Source organism: Lithobates pipiens, unplaced genomic scaffold, assembly GCF_037356315.1.
Source record: "Lithobates pipiens isolate NorthernLeopardFrog02 unplaced genomic scaffold, aLitPip1_a1.2 Scaffold_19, whole genome shotgun sequence".
Lineage (NCBI taxonomy): Eukaryota > Metazoa > Chordata > Amphibia > Anura > Ranidae > Lithobates > Lithobates pipiens.
The window spans coordinates 302377863-302397075 of NW_027507764.1; the positions used below are offsets into that span (position 1 = coordinate 302377863).

General features: G+C 44.4%; 1 protein-coding gene across 3 annotated transcripts in view; it reads right to left on the reverse strand.

The window, feature by feature from the left end:
* Positions 1-19213, reverse strand: part of OTULIN (OTU deubiquitinase with linear linkage specificity) — a 94572-nt gene that overhangs the window by 74106 nt on the left and 1253 nt on the right. Inside the window, exons 2-4 of one of the 3 annotated variants that reach the window (XM_077492027.1) lie at positions 8632-8703; positions 6305-6469; positions 2589-2810 (exon numbers count right to left, since the gene is read on the reverse strand). In XM_077492027.1, the coding sequence (XP_077348153.1) occupies positions 2589-2810; positions 6305-6469; positions 8632-8703 (459 nt within the window). The remainder of the gene's footprint in view (positions 1-2588; positions 2811-6304; positions 6470-8631; positions 8704-19213) is intronic. The other 2 variants (XM_077492028.1, XM_077492029.1) reach the window with 2 other exon arrangements.

The following is a 19213-nucleotide window of genomic DNA, read 5'->3' on the forward strand; positions in this document are numbered from 1 at the left end:
AATCCTTCTGCAAAACAAAATGCTACACCTATTACATTTCAGTGCTATCCAAGAATGTTGTGCTAACAACGCCCAATCTTTGATTATGGTGCTTTGATCTACTCTGTAAAATACTCAGTTGCCCTGTCTATATTATTAATTGGCCCTACCCAATACACAAATCACCATGACTCACAAAATAGGACATTTTCCTCATTAACATAAAACTGAAGCCAATATTTTAAATATCAACTAATACATAAAAGTTTTTATTCGGGGAAAGAAAAAAAAAAAATATTCAAGCCTATTTTTTTTTTTGTTTTTAAAGTAGAACTATGGGCAAAACCTTTTTTTTTGGATAGAGGAGTGTTATAACCCGTCAGATTTTTTTTTCCCCATCTGTGTCCCATAGACAAAACAGGAAGTGAAAGGAAATCCATTCAAATTAAGGGGATCCCTTGGGGACTTCCAGGTCACCAGAACTAGTGTTTCCATTGGACAATTTCCCCTCTATTACTTTTCTGGGAGCAACCAAAAATTTGGGATTTTCTTTTACTTTTAAACAATAAAAGTAAACAGGAGCCATGAAGAGGGTGAATCTCCCCAATACCGCTTGCACACTGTAGCTTAAAACAGCTCAGTACCGCAAGTTTTTTTTTTTTTTTTTTTTTTTAACTGATCTAAAATGCAGCCTATTGTTTACAATGTGCCCGTTAAAAAAAAAAAAAAAAAAAAAAAAGGAAGAAAAATCTGCTTTCCCAGTCAGTAGTTTGTGCGAATACGCGCATAAATATTTAAAGTTTTCATAGTTTTTTTTTTTTTTATATGGAATGTGTTGTACGCACCAAATGCGCATATGCGAAAATATGTGTACACAAACATACCTTAAATTATGTCCCTAAATGCTAAAGCTCAAACATCAGTACTGTGTGCAAGAGGTCTAAGGCTCTATTCACACTTAGACAATATTAATCACAGGTGGAATCGCTGCGATTCCAAATTGTGGCAAAATGAGGGGGGAGGTGCTTATGACACCATTACGTCTTAATGGTACCCCAATCACGGTGCGATTTTGATGCGATTAATTATGCTGCAATAATAGCAAATCACAACACACAACGCTGTCATCCAGAAGAAGCTCTGCTCCTTTTTGAGCGACAATCTTTGAGCGTTACGATTTATCACACGACAATCGCGTTAAATTCTGACCACGATTCAAATCGCCTAGGTGTGAATGGAGCCCAACAGGGGCACAGATAACAATTAAAACCCAACAGGTGTTCGAATTCATTCATGCTCTATCAAAAAAGAATTATTTTGCCTTTAGTTATACTTTAAGCACTTTTAGACCAGACCACTTTTTGCGATTCGGCATTGCGTCGCTTTAACTGACAATTGCGCGGTCGTGCGACGTGGCTCCCAAACAAAATTGACGTCCTTTTTTTGCTATTTGATTACCTCTGCGGTTTTAATTTTTTGCGCTATAACAAAAATAGAGCACCAATTTTGAAAAAAAAAAAATTCATTATTTTTAACTTTTTGATATAATAAATATCCCCCAAAAATATATTTAAAAAAACTTTTTTTCCTCAGTTTAGGCCGATACGTATTCGTCTACATATTTTTGGTAAAAATCGCAATAAGCAATGATTGGTTTGCGCACAATTTATAGCGATTACAGAATAGGGTATAGTTTTATGTTTTTTTTTTTTTACTAGTAATGGCGTCACGGAGCAATTTTTATTGTGACTGGGACATTATGGCGGACACATCGAACATTGACACATTTTTGGGACCATTGTCATTTATACAGCAATCACTGCTATACAAATGCACTGATTCCTGTGTAAATGACACTGGCAGTGAAGGGGTTAACCAGGGGGTGGCAGTGTAGGGGTTAAGTGTGTCCTAGAGGCGTGTTACTAACTGTGGAGGGCTGGGCTGTGTGTTAGTGAACACTGATCTCTGCTCCAATCACATGGAGCAGAGATCAGAGTCACTTGTTGCTAGGCAGAATGGGGAGATGCTGTTTACATCGGTATCTCCCCGTTCAGCCTCCCCTGAGACGATCGCGGGTATCCCCGTGGCGATCGAGTCCGCGGGACCCGCAACCGGACTCACGGGGGTCCCGACCAGCGCGCGTGATGGCAGGGCGGCAAATACAAAATGGATGTACCTGTACACCAATTTGCCTGCCCGTGCCATTCTGCCGACGTACATCGTCGTGCGTCGGTCGGGAAGTGATTAAGCCTCTCAAATCTCTTGTAAACCTTTACCCAGCAGAGCTCACACTGAAGGAGGGCTACCCCTCACCTCTAATTTTATATGTATTAAAAAATGGAAGAAGGGGAAGAACTGGGACACACACACACACACACACACACACACACACACACACACACACACACACACACACACAAAATGTCTTCCCAGGAAATTATAGGCTGCTATACTGGCAAAAGCGGGGCAACTTCACTAGTACTGAGATGTCTTGCAACAAGTTTATATGGATGTAATGGTCAATTACCCATTAACCATATTGTGTATGCATGTTATTTTTTTTTTTTAAATGTTATAGTTGACAAAAGCAAGCTATGAAACCGCTTTACCCATCGATCCGTAGAGGCTGGGGTTCTGTAAGCAGTCTGGACCTCTTGCAGCATTCAGGAATGATCATCATATCTGCATTTTCATGAGGTACCGACGGCGCTATGCTCGATAACCTTTTTTCAGCCACATCCACATCAGCAATATTCTGGGGATCACAGGCCATCATTTGTGGATGCTGGTAAGTGCAAGCCTCTCCAGAGTCAAGATTATGAGATTTTCCTCTAAATTTAAATAAAATGTTATATATAATATTAATAATAATAAATGATGATAATAATAATAATAATAAATAATAATAATAATAATAATAATACACACACACTGCAATAAAAAAAAAAAAAAAAAGAAGTTCACAGATCCACATAAACAGAACACATGTGTTGTGGAAGTCTGTAGGCCTATCACACCGAGAACCTGTAGAAAGATTACATCCGATTAGCTAATACAGGTTACTACACACCACAGCAAGCATGTACTGCTCTGACATATAAAGCCAGGGTGTCACCCCATTAATACATGCCTCCAACTCCTACACACGAGAAGTTGTGAAAGAACTCGAATTGCAAGATGCAGGCAAAACCTTGTTTCAGTCAAATACAATAGTGTGTAGCTTCACTTAATCCAGGGCTTGACAAATTTGCATTGAATCTAGGAGCCAGCTAAAAAGAGTTAAGAGCCAATTTTCTTTTTAAATAACAAAGCTTATGAGTGGAACATGTAAAATGCTTCCAAAAAGGTGAACTTATCCTTTAACCCTTTCACAATCTCAGCAGTTTTTAGAAAAAAATAAATAAATTAGGCCTGACGATTACATAAAACCCCCCAAAATGATATATTTTCTGAAAGCAGGCACCACAGAGAAAAAAAAAAAAATATAGTGGTAGTGCCAATTTTTTATGTCACTGGTTATTGCTGCAAACATTTAGGAAACACTACATTTTAGTAAAAAAAAAAAAAAAAAAAAAAAAAAAAAAAGGACCTAGTAAAAAAATATCAAACATGTCAAACCTTAAATCTGCATGCACCCATGAAATGGCGTCAAACTTCAGTATCCTATATTTTCCATAGGCGACGCTTTAAAAGCCCCCCTTTAGGTTATCAGTTTAGTGTTCGGAAGGAGGTCTGGTGTTGAAATTATTGCTCTCATTACGGGGTGCGGAATATGAAACGTGTATCACAATCAACGTTTTCAGGCATAGGCATCCCACCGCATTAATTTACATTTGTGTGTGCATATGTGTGGATGAGGGGGCAGGATTGTTTGTGCTTATGCAACTTAAAATGTTTTACAATTAAGAAAAACTTTTTTTTTTTTCTCAACTTTTTTTTTCCTATCGCATAGCGAACAAAAAGTCCCCTATGAGATGATTCTTTAGGTGACAGGTTCTCTTTAATGAGACATGCAGGGTTTAAAAGACTGCAGGTTTCCCCATGTGTTCCACAGAATGTAATGCAATGCACATCGTACTGCACTACATTCTTTCCCGGCCGTCAACGGGGACCCAGAAGTGACATCACAAGTCACTTACATATTAGCAACAAGAAGGGGAAGAGAGCACCCTTGCCTCTACCCAGCAACACCCACTGTGCCCGCAGATGGGCAAGCGGAGCACGGGAGACATAGCAGGGTGGGCGGGCACCGGGATGATGTTTCTTGTCATCATTGTGACCTGGCGCCTGGGGTTTATCGAGCCCTGACTTAATCCACCTTTCAAAAACGAAATGTAAATGGATGCCATTTAGCCAAATACTGTCATAATAGTCAACAGAGAGCTCAGCATGCAATATACAGCAAAAATACAGATATCCTGGCTTGCAACCAGCATGTCTGCCTATGAGTCTTTCACTTTGTTTTCCCAACATGCAAACTGAAACTCTTACAGATAAAAATATAATGATATTGCACAGTGGCTAAGTGATTAGCACGTCTGCCTAGCAGCACTATGGTCACTGGTTTGTATCCCAACCATGACACTAACTGCCTGGAGTTTGCATGTTCTCTCTGCGTGTTTCCTCCAGGTAGTCCGGTTTCCTCCCACAATCCAAAGACATGCAGGTAGGTGAATTGGTCCTAGTATGTGTAGAATTACAAGTTAGGGATCATAGACTGTAAGCTCCTTGAGGGCAGGGACTGATGTGAATACTAATAAATATGTGTAGTGCTACAAAAATTGATGGCGCTATACAAGTACCTGTAATAAATAAATATTAAAATAGAACTCTAGTCAAAATGGAGCGGGATCTTCACCACAACCTAACTGGATCTCTGGGTAGACTTAAACTACTTTCCCGTGGGGATCCGGCTAACTTTAAGCCTCCTTGACAACATGGACCTTTAACTGTGCTATTTTTTCTCTCCATTCGTCTCACCCACTATAGAAGATAATCACCCAAGGGCTACGAAGTAGAATTGTTTAGCTGGTATACTTAGGCCGTTTGAATTTTTAGGACCCTTTCAGGTCCGAGTAACACAATACAAGAGGTCTACTAGTACTCTATTGTTTGCTGTTAATTGTGCAGAAATATGTATCTGTAAAACTATACGGCTATGTTTTGTGATTTTTGTTTGTAAAACCAAATAAACATTTTTCAAAAAAAAAAAAAAAGCGTAAAATCAGACTCACTTCTGCAAAGAAGCCAATGAGCTTCCATGTTTTATTACAAAAGCTTAATTGAACAAGCTGGGGTTAGAAGCTCTTTGGATTCTATGCAGAAGTGAGCCTGATTTTGCACTTTTCAGCTTTAGTAAATAAACCCATTGTGTACTTAAAAGTGGGATATGCCTGTACTAGCCAAACCTCAACTCTTCATGGTCTTACTAAATCTTGGTATTGATCTTTACCCTGTACCACAGTAGCCAGTAGTTAATCAGATTTTGCTGGCGGCCCACATACTTATCCTTAAAAACTGTAAATAAAACATCTTGCCCGACCTCTCAGAGGTAGTGAATACGGTTAATTCTAATTAGACCTTTGAATGCATCAGAGCACTTAATGCCCTGAAATACGCTGATTTTTCTTGTTCATGGAGCATATGGGTAAATAAATTCTCCTCCAGACTTTGTATTTACTGTCTGTAACCTAGTGTTTGACTAACAGGGGCATATTGCACCCTTTTCTGTTTATCCTTGTGACTATTGCTTATGAGCTATGTATCTTGATTGTGTACTGTATATTATGTTTAGAATGTTTGTTCTGCTTATTTTTCATTTCTGGAATTTCAATAAAAGAAAGTTTAAAAAATACAAAAATAAAAATAAAAAAAATGGAGCGGGAAGGGCGAGAATCCATTTAATTTATTTTTTACTGCGGCTTGTGGAGAACCATGCCACTGTCACCAGGACAGAAATGACAACTGTCAAAGGTGGGATTTTCCACTCATTTCTTGTTGTGTCTCTTGAACAGGAAGTAAAAAGAATAGGGGGACTGGAAAAAAAAAAAAATTTAAAAAAATAAAAAATAAAATAAAAAGGTGGGGGGGGGGGGGTCAACTCCAGCCCTAAATGCCCAATAAAGAAGTATTCTTCATCAGATTTATTTAAAAGTATGATCATAGTAATCAGTATTTTTTATAGTGTCCCACACATCTGCATTGAATTGTACACGTGTGTGTCACATACAAACATTAATGCAAGACACGTTCATTACTTATAAAAACGTTTCCATTATGTAGCCGAAGCTGTCCCAATTTCCATGAATCCAAACGACAGACTCACCCATTTTCTATATCAGGTCTTCTGTTATTTGCAGAGACGATGGTGTTTGTTTCTTTAAACAATGATACATCTACAGCACAATTCAAATATTCAGGTTCTAGCTGTTGTGTACTTTCAGGTGTACATTCTACTTCCTCTTTCAGTGTCACATCTGCATCTTGCTTGCTGTGGTGGAAATGGAAACATTTACTATTACACTGTGACATAAAATCTGCATACATCTTTTAGGAGAAGGCTGAGTATGAGTGGGGATTCGTAAAAGCTTCCAGATTTACACACTACTCATAATCATGGTAAGGCAGACTTATTGTGTAACCTTAAAAGGGAAAGGATAGATAGATAGAGAGATATATCTATCTAAAACTGAGTACACCCCTCCCATTTTTGTAAATATTTTATTATATCTTTTCATGTGACAACAATGAAGAAATTACACTTTGCTACAATGTAAAGTAGTGAGTGTACAGCTTGTATAACAGTGTAAATTTGTGGTGCCCTCAAAATAACTCAACACACAGCTATTAATGTCTAAAACGCTGGCAACAAAAGTGAGTACACCCCTAAGTGAAAATGTCCAAATTGGGCCCAAAAGGGTCAAGATTTTGTGTGGCCACCATTATTTTCCAGCACTGCCTTACCTTCTAGTGTATGGAGTTCACCAGAGCTTCACAGGTTGCCACTGGAGTCCTCTTCCACTCCTCCATGACAAAATCACGGAACTAGTGGATGTTAGAGACCTTGTGCTCCTCCACCTTCAGTTTGAGGATGCCCCACAGATGCTCAATAGGGTTTTTGTTTGGCGACATGCTTGGCCAGTCAATCACCTTTGTCCTCAGCTTCTTTAGAAAGGCAGTGGTCGTCATGGAGGTGTGTTTGGGGTCGTTATGTTGGAATACTGCCCTGCGGCCCAGTGTCCGAAGGGAGGGGATCTTGCTCTGCTTCAGTATGTCACAGTACTTATGCCATTCATGGTTCCCTCAATGAACTGTAGCTCCCCAGTGCTGGCAGAACTTATGGGGCCCCAGACCATGACACTCCCACCACCATGCTTGACTGTAGGCAAGACACACTAGACTTTGTACTCCTCACCTGGTTGCTGATAGAAACATGTATGACACCATCTGAACCAAATAAGTTTATCTTGCTCTTGACAGGCTGACCCCCCCACCCCCTCAACCTCTGCAGCAACGCTGGCAGCACTCATATGTCTATTTCCCAAAGACAACCTCTGGATATGACGCTGAGCACATGCACTCAACTTCTTTGGTCAACCATGGCGAGGCCTGTTCTGAATGGAACCTGTCCTGGTCTTGGCCACCATGCTGCAGCTCAGTTTCAGGGTCTTGGCAATCTTCTTATAGCCTAGGCCTTCTTTATGTAGAGCAACATTATCTTTTTTCCAGATCCTCAGAGTTCTTTCCCATGGAGGTGCCATGTTGAGCTTCCAGTGACCAATATGAGAGCGATAACACACCTGCTCCCCATTCACACCTGAGCTCAAGTGTTAACCTCTTCCCTGCCAGTGTCATTTTACAGCAATGACCAATGTAATAAGGTCACTGAATCCCAAAAAGTGTAATTTGGGGTCATATTTGTCCGTTGCAATGTCGCAGTCCCGCAAAAAAAAAAAAAAAAAAAATTATAATCACAGCTCACCGCCATTACTAGTAAAAACAAAACAAAAAAGTCCCTAAATCTATTGCATTTTTTTTTTTTTTTACCTAAAATATGTAGAAGAATATATATCGACCTAAACTGATCAAGAAATTAGCTTTTTTATATATTTTTTTGGATATGACCCTGAATGGAACCCGTCCTGGTCTTGGCCACCATGTTGCAGCTCAGTTTGAGGGTCTTGGCAATCTTCTTATAGCCTAGGGCCATCTTTATGTAGAACAAACTATTTTTTCTTTTTCAGATCCTCAGAGTATACAAGCTGTAAACTCACTACTTTACATTGTAGCAAAGTGTAGTTTCTTCAGTGTTGTCGCATGAAAATATATAATTTTTACAAAAATGTGAAGAATGTACTCACTTTTGGTAGACACTGTATATACATATACACACACGACCAAGATTCCAAAAATGTTGGGACTATGTATAGCTACATATAGCACAGAATGCAATGATCTCATAATGAAAATCTCATAAATCCATATTTTATTCACAAAAAAAAAAAAAAAATAATAAAAAAAATAAAATAAAATGAAAACATATCAAAATGTTCTAAACTGAGAAAACGTACAATTTGAACAAAAATAAATAAAAAATAAGGTCATTTTGCAATTGATGGCAGCAACACATCTTAAAAATGAATAAATAATTACCAGTTACACTTAACGGTAACTGTGTTTCTGGGTAGTCTTCCAGGACGGCACCCTGAGAGATGACTGGTCCACCTGACAGGAAACACAAAGAGGTTAAAAGCCCCGCCCCTCTCTGTGCTCCTCAGTTGTGACAAAGTATTGACCCACACCATTGCACGAGAGTGAAGAAACCAACACAACACTCTATACATTAAAATATACCTAAAGAGAGCAGGTGAAAAGTAGGCCTGCCGTCCTGGAAGACTTCCCAGAAACACCGTTACTGGTAAGTTTAACTGGTCATTTTCTCAAGTCGTCTTCCAGAAAGGCACCCTGAGAAAGGAGCAAGTAGCTCAGGCCTACTTTAGGGCAGGACGACCGCTTGCAGGACCTTCCTACCAAACGCCAGATCCTGAGGGGACAGTAACTCCACCCTGTAATGCCTCAGGAAGGGGGTTCTGGCTTGTCCATGTAGCGGCTCTACATATCTTCTCCACCGAGGCTCCGGTCCTTTCCGCCTAAGAGGTTTACAGAGATCGCCTGCAAGGTCCCTAGGAACTGCCTTACCAAACTGCTCATAGACTAATGGAAATAGCATGCTTAATCCATCTAGCTATGGATGCTCGAGATGCTTGGTGGTCCTTCTTTTGGCCGGAAAAACTACCGTATATACTCGAGTATAGGCCGACCCGAATATAAGCCGAGGCCCCCAATTTACCCCCAAAAAAACTGGCAAACTTATTGACTCGTGTATAAGCCGAGGGTGAGACATGCCTGTCCATCCCTGTGTGTGTGTCCGTCCATCCCTGTGTGTCCGTCCATCCCTGTGTGTCCGTCCATCCCTGTGTGTCCGTCCATCCATCCCTGTGTGTGTGTGTGTCCATCCATCCATCCATCCCTGTGTGTGTGTGTGTGTCCATCCATCCATCCCTGTGTGTGTGTGTGTCCATCCATCCATCCATCCCTGTGTGTGTCTCCATCCATCCATCCATCCCTGTGTGTGTGTGTCCGTGTGTGTGTGTGTGTGTGTCCGTGTGTGTGTGTGTGTGTGTGTGTGTGTGTGTGTGTGTGTGTGTGTGTGTGTGTGTGTCCAGCCTACCTGTGTCCCGAGCCCGTGCCTTGCCTCCTTGCCTCCGTCCCGTGCCTTGCCTCCTTGCCTCCGTCCCGTCCCGTGTCGTGCCTTGCCTCCGTCCCGTGCCTTGCCAGGATCGCCGCTCTTCGTCGGCGCCTCGGCGGCCATTCTATCCTTCAAACGCCGCGCCTGCGCCTTCGCCTGTGATAGGCGGAACACTGAATTTCCCAGCAGCCTGTGTTCCGCCTATCACGGACATCGTCTCATCCTCGTCCGTAGTACGAGGATGAGACGATGTCCGTGATAGGCGGAACACAGGCTGCTGGGAAATTCAGTGTTCCGCCTATCACAGGCGAAGGCGGAGGTGCGGCGTTTGAAGGATAGAATGGCCGCTGTCTGTCTGCTCGACACGCTGATCGAGCAGGCAGACAGCGATGACTCGAGTATAAGCCGAGGGGGGCACTTTCAGCCTCAAAAAAGAGGCTGAAAATCTCGGCTTATACTCGAGTATATACGGTAACTAAAAGATGGCTGGACCTTCGAAACTCCTTAATTTTTTCTAAGTAGGATAACTGACGTCTGAGGTCCAGACAGTGAAAAGAAACTTCCCTCTCAGTTTGGGGATTATTACAAAAGGAAGGCAGCACTACTTGCTGAGTTCTATGGAACTTGGATGCTACCTTAGGGAGGTATAGGGGGTCCTGCCTAAGTATAACCCTGTCCTCAAGCAAAACAAAAAAAATGTTTCCTTCATGGAAAAAAGGCCTGAATATCGCCTATGATGTGATTGCTAGCAGAAAGTGCAACTTAAAGGTGAGGATCTTAAGGGGGATCTGGTCTATTGGTTCAAACAGGGCCCTTCTTAAGCCTTCTAACACCAAGGTAAGGTCCCATTCCACAATCCTAAACACCTGGACAGGGGACAACCTCTCTCTGGCCAATAGGAACCTCTTGATCAGGGGGTCTAGTGCCAAGCGTCTCTCCAAAAAACAGGACAGGGCTGCGACCTGTGCCTTAAGGGTCTTGGTTGCCAATCCCTGATCCGCTCCATCCTGGAGAAATTCCAGAATGGCAGGGATCTCTTGTTGGGAAGTCCCTCTCGCTGACACCAGCGAGAAAAAAATCCCCCAGGTCTTAGCGTAAATACGCCTTGTGACCGGATTTCTACTAAGTAGAAGACTATCCATTACTCTGTCTGACAGACCCTTCTCCCACAGGTTCTGCCTTCCAAGAGCCAGGCCGTCAGCCTGAAGAAGCTGGGGTCTGGATGGCAGACTGGACCCTGGAGGAGAAGGTCGCGCCGAATAGGAAGAAGCAGAGGCGGGGCTATGGACCAACCCTGTAGGGTTGGAAACCAAGCCCTCTTGAGCCACCAAGGGGCTATTAGAATCAAGTTGCCTTCAGAGAGAAACAACTTCTGAAGAACTCTCGGAATTAGCCCCAAGTGGGAGAAGGCATAGGCCAACCGAAAGTGTCAAACCTGGGCCAATGCATCTATCCTCTCCAAACCCCTCTCGCGGGAAAGGGAAAATAATCTCTTTACCCTTCTTTTCTTGCTGTGGTTGAAGATATCTATCTCTGGATCGCCGAACTGCCGACATACCAGGGAGAATACCTCTGGATTCAATGCCTCTATGTTTAAAGCTCCCTTTATGTGGAGGACAGAAATGGAGAGAATCCGATGCTCCACCCAACGCAGGATTTCTAGTGTCAGGGCCAGGAGAGTTGGAGATCTGGTGCCCCCCTGATGATTTAAGAATGCCACAGCTGAGGCATTATCTGACAGGACCTGGACCTCCTGGTCCTTGATGCTTTCTTCGAAAGCTTTTAATGCTTCTCCGACAGCCAAAAGCTCTCAAAAGTTGGAGGAGGTCTTTCTCCGACTCAGGTCCCAGGAACCTTGGGCTCTTAGATCCTCCTTCAGGTAAGCCCTCCACCCCTAGAAACTTATGTCTGTAGTTATCCTGAGAGGCTGAAGCTGATTCCAAAGGAGACCCCCTGAAGCCCCTGAGGAAGAAGCCACCAGCCGACCAGAATGGCAACCTTTATGTCCAGAGAACTTCTTTTCCTTTCCCAAGAGGACAGGACAGGAGGAAGTGCTGGAGGGTCCTGGAGTGTAGCTGCACCCATTGAACTGCTGGGATAGATGCAGTCATCAGGCCCAGAACCCTCATAATCCCTCTGTATGGGGTCGTCTTTTCCTCTAACAGGGATGCGACTGCTGAAATGAGGTTCTCTACCTTGCTCTGCGGTAGAACTAATTTTTGTTTCGAGGAATCCACCAGGAATCCTAGATACAATTTCGTCTGGGCAGGTATCAGCAAGGATTTTTCCTTGCTGATGATCCATCTCATGGATTCTAAGGTCTCCACTACCCCGGTTAGATCCAAAAGCAGCTGATCCCGATTCTGACTGTAAATCAGAATGTCGTCTAAATATAAATAGGGGATCAGCGCTACTTCCTGGAGATGCAAGAAGGTCACTACTTCTGCCAGAACCTTCGTAAAGACCCTTGGACTGGATGTCACAAGCTGCCAATGCTGAATTCCCTGTAGAGAGGCAATTGCAAATCTCAGGAAGAGCTGATCGTCCTGAAATATAGGGACGTGAAGGTAAGCATCCTTTAAATCTAAGGTTACCATGAATACATCCTTGAGTAGGTGTCTTCTGAGGGAATAAACACTCTCCATGCGGAACTTCTTGTACAGCAGGAAGACATTGAGGTTCCTTAGATTTATGATGAGGCAATACCTTCTTGAGAGCTTTGGTACCACAAATATGCGAGTAAAACCCCTGACCCCGCTGGCCCTCTGGGACCGGCACTATGACCGCCTGACTGGCCAGTTCTTCTATGTTCAGCAGGATTCCTGCTGCCTTGCGGGGATCCCTGGGGAGATGAGTGAAGAGACACTTGGGGGGGGGGGGGGGGGGGGAGGGGGAGTGAGGGAAGATAAACTCTAATCTGTAGAATATGGGGGCTCTGTGTGATCCTTTCCCACTGAGGGACAAAGTACTGGAATGTCATTTGGGGGTCTTGTTGTCCAACTTCTGGCTGGAAAAGAGAATGCCTGATTTTTGCTCTTCTCTTCCAGCCCCCCAACGTCTATTAGCGAAGGCCTTTTTCTCTGAGAAGCGGTTCTTTGCCTGGGGGCCTCAAAAAACCTCTTCCTATCCCTCCTAGGTTTAGTAGGGAATTTCTTCCCCTTTTCGGTAGGCCTAGCAAGGGCTTGATCTAGGCCAGTACCAAAAAGGAGGGAACCCTCAAAAGGGAGGCCACATAGACGGGTCTTAGATGAGCTATCACCGTCCCAAGTTTTAACCCAGAGGGCTCGCCTGGCCGAGTTCAGTAAGGCACCGGATTTGGCGGTTGTAAGCACAGTCTCAACCGCAGCACCCACTAAGTATGCAACAGCACTACCTATGACCTCCAACAAATCTAAGACTTCCTTAGACTTGGAGGTCCATGATACGTGGTCTATCAGCTTAGAGATCCACATTTCAGCATTTCTTGCGATGCAAGCGGAGGCCAACGAGGGGCTCATAGCGGCAGCATTAGCCTCCCAGGCCCTGCGTAAAATAGGTTACGCCCACCGATTTATCTAATCCTTGATGTTACCAGTGTCTTCAAAGGAAAGATCCGACTGCTTAGAAACCTGTGCCAAGGAGGCGTCTAGCCTACGAGTTTTGAAAAACTTCTCCTCATCCTCCTCAGTAAAGGGGCATCTACGCTTCCACATCTTATATTTCAGGCGCCTCCTCTCCAGTTCCTTCCACTCCCTTAAGATAATATCCTTAAAAGGTGGGATGTAATACAAGAACCCTGTCCTGGGGCTTAATTAAGCCCCTATACATTTTATCTTGAACAGAGATCAGCGCAGTGGGCTCCTGAATCTCTTCGGAAGCGTAAATGGCCCTCAGAAGGCCCTCCATGTCATCAGCTGAGAAGATATGCCTACTAGACCTGGAGTCCTCCCCATCATCCTCCTCTTGGCTATCCAACACACCCTCGTCCAAGAATCCCTGTTGAAGGGATTCAGACTAATCCTCCTAATCTGAATCCTGAGAAAGGAAATATTTTGGGTTATCTGCCATCTAGACCCCCTAGAGGAAGCAGAGCCCTCTTGGGAAGAGGCGTCCTTACTGGGGAGAGCCTCTGAGTCCCTAGCCTTGAGGGAGGATTAAAAGGCTTTAAGAGTGGACAGCATCTCAGTTTGTACGGTGAAAAACCCTTTCATAATCTGAGATGTTTTCTTCCCTGTCAGCTTCTGTATGCATTAAAAGCAGAAGGGTTTAGGAGGGTCTGGGGGTAATCTATCATTACAGTTCCCGCATCTTTTAGAGCAGGTAGGGTAGCAGGAAGGGTAGTGGCATCGTCCTCTGAAACAAAGAATACAGGCATCATAATACAGCACTGTAAACACCCAGAGTGGAAGAGTTGGGGTACCCTCCCCCATCTAAACCTCTGGCAACCGGTCAGACTCACCCCCTGTGGTCTCCGCCATGGCCGTGGACCCTGTGGCTCTCTCCTTGCGTTCCATGCTGCTGGCGTCAGTGAGACTCTTTGGATAACCCCTGACACAGGCAAGCGGCAGCTGGTCTGCTAGGAGAAGTGGGCGCCTGTTCCTCCTGGTTTTAAGCCCTTTTGGGAATGTGAGGCTGTGGCTTCCTCCTCCTCCACCGCGCAGGAGGCCACCGCCATTTTGCCGGAGACCGGAAATGACGCGGGTGTGCTGAGATCACTTCCTGTTCTGTGGAGGAAGTGATGGCATTCCTCCACAATCATTAGGAAGATGGCACGAGCGCCCACAGGATGCTTTAGCGGTGTATGGCAACCCCTCACTGCAAGAGGGAAACAACCGCGCAAGCTCGGCGGGCAGCAGAACACCCAGCCTCAGCTCAGACTCATCCCCTGCTGACCACAAGGCAACATTACTGACCAGCCACCGCTGCACTAAGGGGACCTCCCCCCCCCCGGTTAAGGAAGGCAGTCTCACCACCACTGCAGCACCTTGTCGGAAGGACAACCAGGGCTCCTTTTCTGCACTGCCAGCACACAGGTAAAGAGAGGGGGCAGGAAAATTAGCACATGAAGTTCTGGGTACACCACTGTACCCAGGGTCCTTCAGCGCTCAGGGGGGCTCTTGCAGTTTCTGCTGCACCCCATGAGGAAAAGATAGGGGAACCCCCCCAAGGAAGGATAATATCCTGCCGGACCCAGAGGCTTCCCAGGCTTTTGGTCTGGCTCCCAGGGGGAGATTACCAGCCCCAGGCTTCCGGTCTAAAGGAAAATAAACGGTTTCACTGTGGGGAAACACAATCAAAAACTGAGGAGCACAGGGAGGGGTGGGGGCTTTTAACCTCTTTGATTGAATTTGTTTCCTGTCAGGTGGACCAGTCATCTCTCTGGGTGCCGTCCTGGAAGACGACTTGAGGAAAAAAGTTGGGACAGGGCCACAAAAAACTTAAATAAAATAAGTCGTACTAACAAGGAAGAGCTGGAAAAATGTTCTGCAACAAATTTAGTTAATTGGCAAAAGGTCAATGAGATGATTGGGTATAAAATGAGCATCTTTGAGAGTCAGCGTCTCAGAAGTAAAGATCGGCAGAGGTTCACCAATCTGTGAAAAGCTATGTCTCAAAATTGACAAACAATTTTAGAACAATGTAAAATTGCAAAGACTTTAAATATATTATCACCTACAGTACATATCAAACGATTCAGAGAATCTGGAGAAATCTCAGCACACATCCAGAGTTCTTTTTTCAGGGAAGGTGTTGTATATTTCAGCAGGACAATGCTAAACTGAATCTATGGCAACAGCATGGCTTCATAGTAGAAGAGCCTGGGTGCTTAAAGAGGAAGTAAATCCTGATGAGTTTACTTCCTCTTTTTTTCCCTGCAAAGGTAAAGCATAATGGACTACTATGCATCGCATAGTAGCCCATTATGTGTCACTTACCTGACACAGGAGCCAGCGAAGTCGCCGCTGTCCCCTGTAGTCCGCCGCATCCATCTTGCTTGTGGCGTCTCGCAGCTCCGCCGAATGACAGCGGCGAATCCGCGATGACGTCACTCCCGCGCATGCGCACGGGAGTGGCGTCTCACAGCTCCGCCGCTGTCATTCGGCAAAGCCACGATGACGTCACTCCCGCGCATGCGCACGGGAGTCGACAAATGCGGCAGCTCCATTCTTGGAACTGCCGCGTTTAGTGCGCCTGCGCGCCGCTGTCTACGGCGCATGCGCCGTAGACAGCGGTGCCCGTTTTCGGGCAAATATCTCCTAAACCATATAGGTTTAGGAGATATTTCTTGGACCTACAGGTAAGCCTTAATCTAGGCTTACCTGTAGGCCAAAGTGGTTTGTAAGGGTTTACTTCCTCTTTAATTGGCCTGCCTGCAGTCCAGACCTTTCAATTGAAAATATTTGATGCATCTTGAAATGATAAATACAACAAAGACCCAGGACTGTTGAACAGTTAGAATCCTATATCAGGCAAGGATGGGACAACATTACTCTCCCACAACTCCACAAACTGGTCTCCTAAGTACCCAGACTTTTACAGAATGACTTTTTTTCCCCTTCAAAATGGTACATTTTCTCAATTTAAACATTTGATATGTTTTCTATTGTGAATAAAATATGGGATGTAGATGTTACACAGCACCCCAACTTTTTGAAACTGGGGGTTGCATATTTATATATAGTTGCAAAGTGTAGAAATCTTTTCCCCACTGCCACCGGGTTCTTCCCACAAATCGGACCTACCAGAACTGCAGGGGTTAACATCAGCTGCTGCAAGTGTGAAAAGTTTGCCCCGGCCACCCTTCCATCTACCCCCTCCATTCATAGAACTTGTAGTATTTCTTTCATAGAAATGCACAACGTTCCTTGTTTGGAGGCGGCAAATCTTGCCATTCATCTGCTCATTCCATTTTCACAGAACACTTTGCATTCTGAGTAAGGATGAGCTCCGGCGTGTTCGCACACTCCATGTGCAGAGCCCACCAGGAAGTCGGCGCAGCGCTGCGCTAATCAAAGGCAGTAATTAGCGCATCTGCTGAGATCAGGAATTGTCTCACCGCCTGTGATTAGCAGCGATGCGCCGACTTCCTGTCGGGCTCTGCACATGGAGCATGCAAACACGCCAGAGCTCATCCCTAATTCTGAGTAAGAATACCATGAGTTCTATGAATGGAAGAGGCAGGCGGGATGAGATGGAAACTTTTTTTTACTTCCTGTTGCCTCTCTAAAACAGGAAATGGCAGAAAAATCTCTCACACAGACAACAAAAATAATCGGTTAGAGTTTTTGACTCTTTACTGCAATCAAAACCCCCCCATAAAAAAAAAAAAAAAAAAAAAAAAAAAAAAAAAAAAAAAAATGATGGTTTTGACTATACACACCATTGAATTAGTGAAGCCCATAGCCATGTTATCTATTCTGCCTAGACTTTAGGTCAGGGGTGCCCAACCAGCGGCCCTGCGGAGCCCTCTGATGTGGCCCACGACCTCCTTCTGTGGGATGATGGATTGGCAAGCCTAGATCATGGATTGCAGACCATCTGTGTTTAAAGTGGTTGTAAACCCTTACAAACCACTTTGACCTACAGGTAAGCCTAGATTAAGGCTTACCTGTAGGTCCAAGCAATATCTCCTAAACCGATATGGTTTAGGAGATATTTGCCCGAAAACGGGCACCGCTGTCTACGGCAAATGCGCCGTAGACAGCGGCGCGCAGGCGCACTGAGCGCTGCATTCTCAGCGATGGAGCTGCCGTGCCTGTCGGCTCCCGTGCGCATGTGCGGGAGTGACGTCATCGCGGCTTCGCCGAATGACAGCGGCGGAGCTGCGAGACCCCACCAACAAGATGGATGCGGCGGACTACAGGGGACATCGGCGACTTCGCTGGCTCCTGTGTCAGGTAAGTGACACATAATGGGCTATTATGCAATGCATAGTAGTCCATTATGCTTTGCCTTTGCAGAGAATGAAAGGAAGTAAACTCATCAGGGTTTACTTCCTCTTTAATGAAGATGGCAAAGCAAGCAGCTGTGGAGCAGAGCTATATACGCTGACGCTTCCTGTATAGCGCCGTCTCCTGCCACAGGCAGAGTGATACCAAATGCATTCTGCCTGGGACAGCAACAGATGCAGTGCACCTTAAGGTTACCTGCACTGAGGCATAGACTTCTGTTATCTGCGGGTTTGGTGAGCTTTCAGAAAGTGCACCACACCTGCAGGATATAATAGAAATCTATGGCAAATTGTAGCTAACCCGCAGGAAAGACACAGGTGCACTGTGCTGCATTAGTGTGAAAGGCTCCTTTCACACAATCGGTCCGACCCAATCGGACCCTCCATTCACCTCTATGAAACGGCAGATGTAAACAGATTTGTGTCCATTTACACCCACCTACCTCCAATCTGATTCGCTAAAAAACAAACAAAAAAAATCCTTCTGTCTGGGCGGATCGGAGGACCCATAGAGTAGAGTGAGCTGTGTCCGCTCTGCATGGACCTGTCATCTGCCTGCTCTTTCATTGTGGCCCGCGACCGGTTACCAAGTTGCTTAAGTGGCCCTCGTTCTTCAAAAGGTTGGGCATCCCTGCTTTAGGTTATATGGGTGAGCTTGGGAGCCGCAGTGTTTCTTCCGCATGGCACGCAACAGGTAGATTTTCACTCAGAGCTATAATCTGACAACACTGACACGTTTTCCACTGATTTATGTCAGTGTGAATTTTAAGGATAGGTCCACTTTAATGATACTGTCAAATAACAAGATGGATTGTAATATATGGCTGATGCTATATGACAGGGATCCTCAAACTACGGCCCTCCAGCTGTTGCATAACTACACATCCCATGAGGCATTGTAAAACTCTGATAATGATAGACATGACTAGGCATGATGGGAATTGTAGTTCCTGAACAACTGGAGGGCCATAGTTTGAAGACCCATGCTATATGATATAGCTTAGTGGTAGAGAAGGAGCAGAGACTGTAGGTGATTATACTAAGACACTGAACTCTAAAGCATTACCACAAATTGGTATGGAAGTTGAATGTTCTTTAGCCGTATATAATGTATGTTCCGTGTCAGTTTTCAGATTTTTAGTTTCATGTTTGTTTGCACAATGTAAAGTGTTAGAAACGGCTCTTGGTGGAAAAAAAAAAAGAAAACGGCTCTTATCTATGCCGTGCCATCAGTGACTGACATACACAGCCATTATGATCTATTATTATATAAGGCACTGCTCCTTACAGGCAAAGGAGACAACAAGCCTGTCACATGGCATTAACAAATGCAATCAACCTAAGATAATCCAACCTGGATAAGGTTAGAGCCTCCGTCACGTCTTTAAAGCGGTGTCCAGTTGGGAAGATTTCCCTTCACTTCCTCTGCCAGGACTTAATTGGGGGACACAGATAAAATCACATTTTTAGTAAAGTGGGGAAGGGTTTCAACTTCCGACAATGTTTTTATTATTACGTCTTTGTATGCTGGTGACAACGGCACCATTTTGGTATAG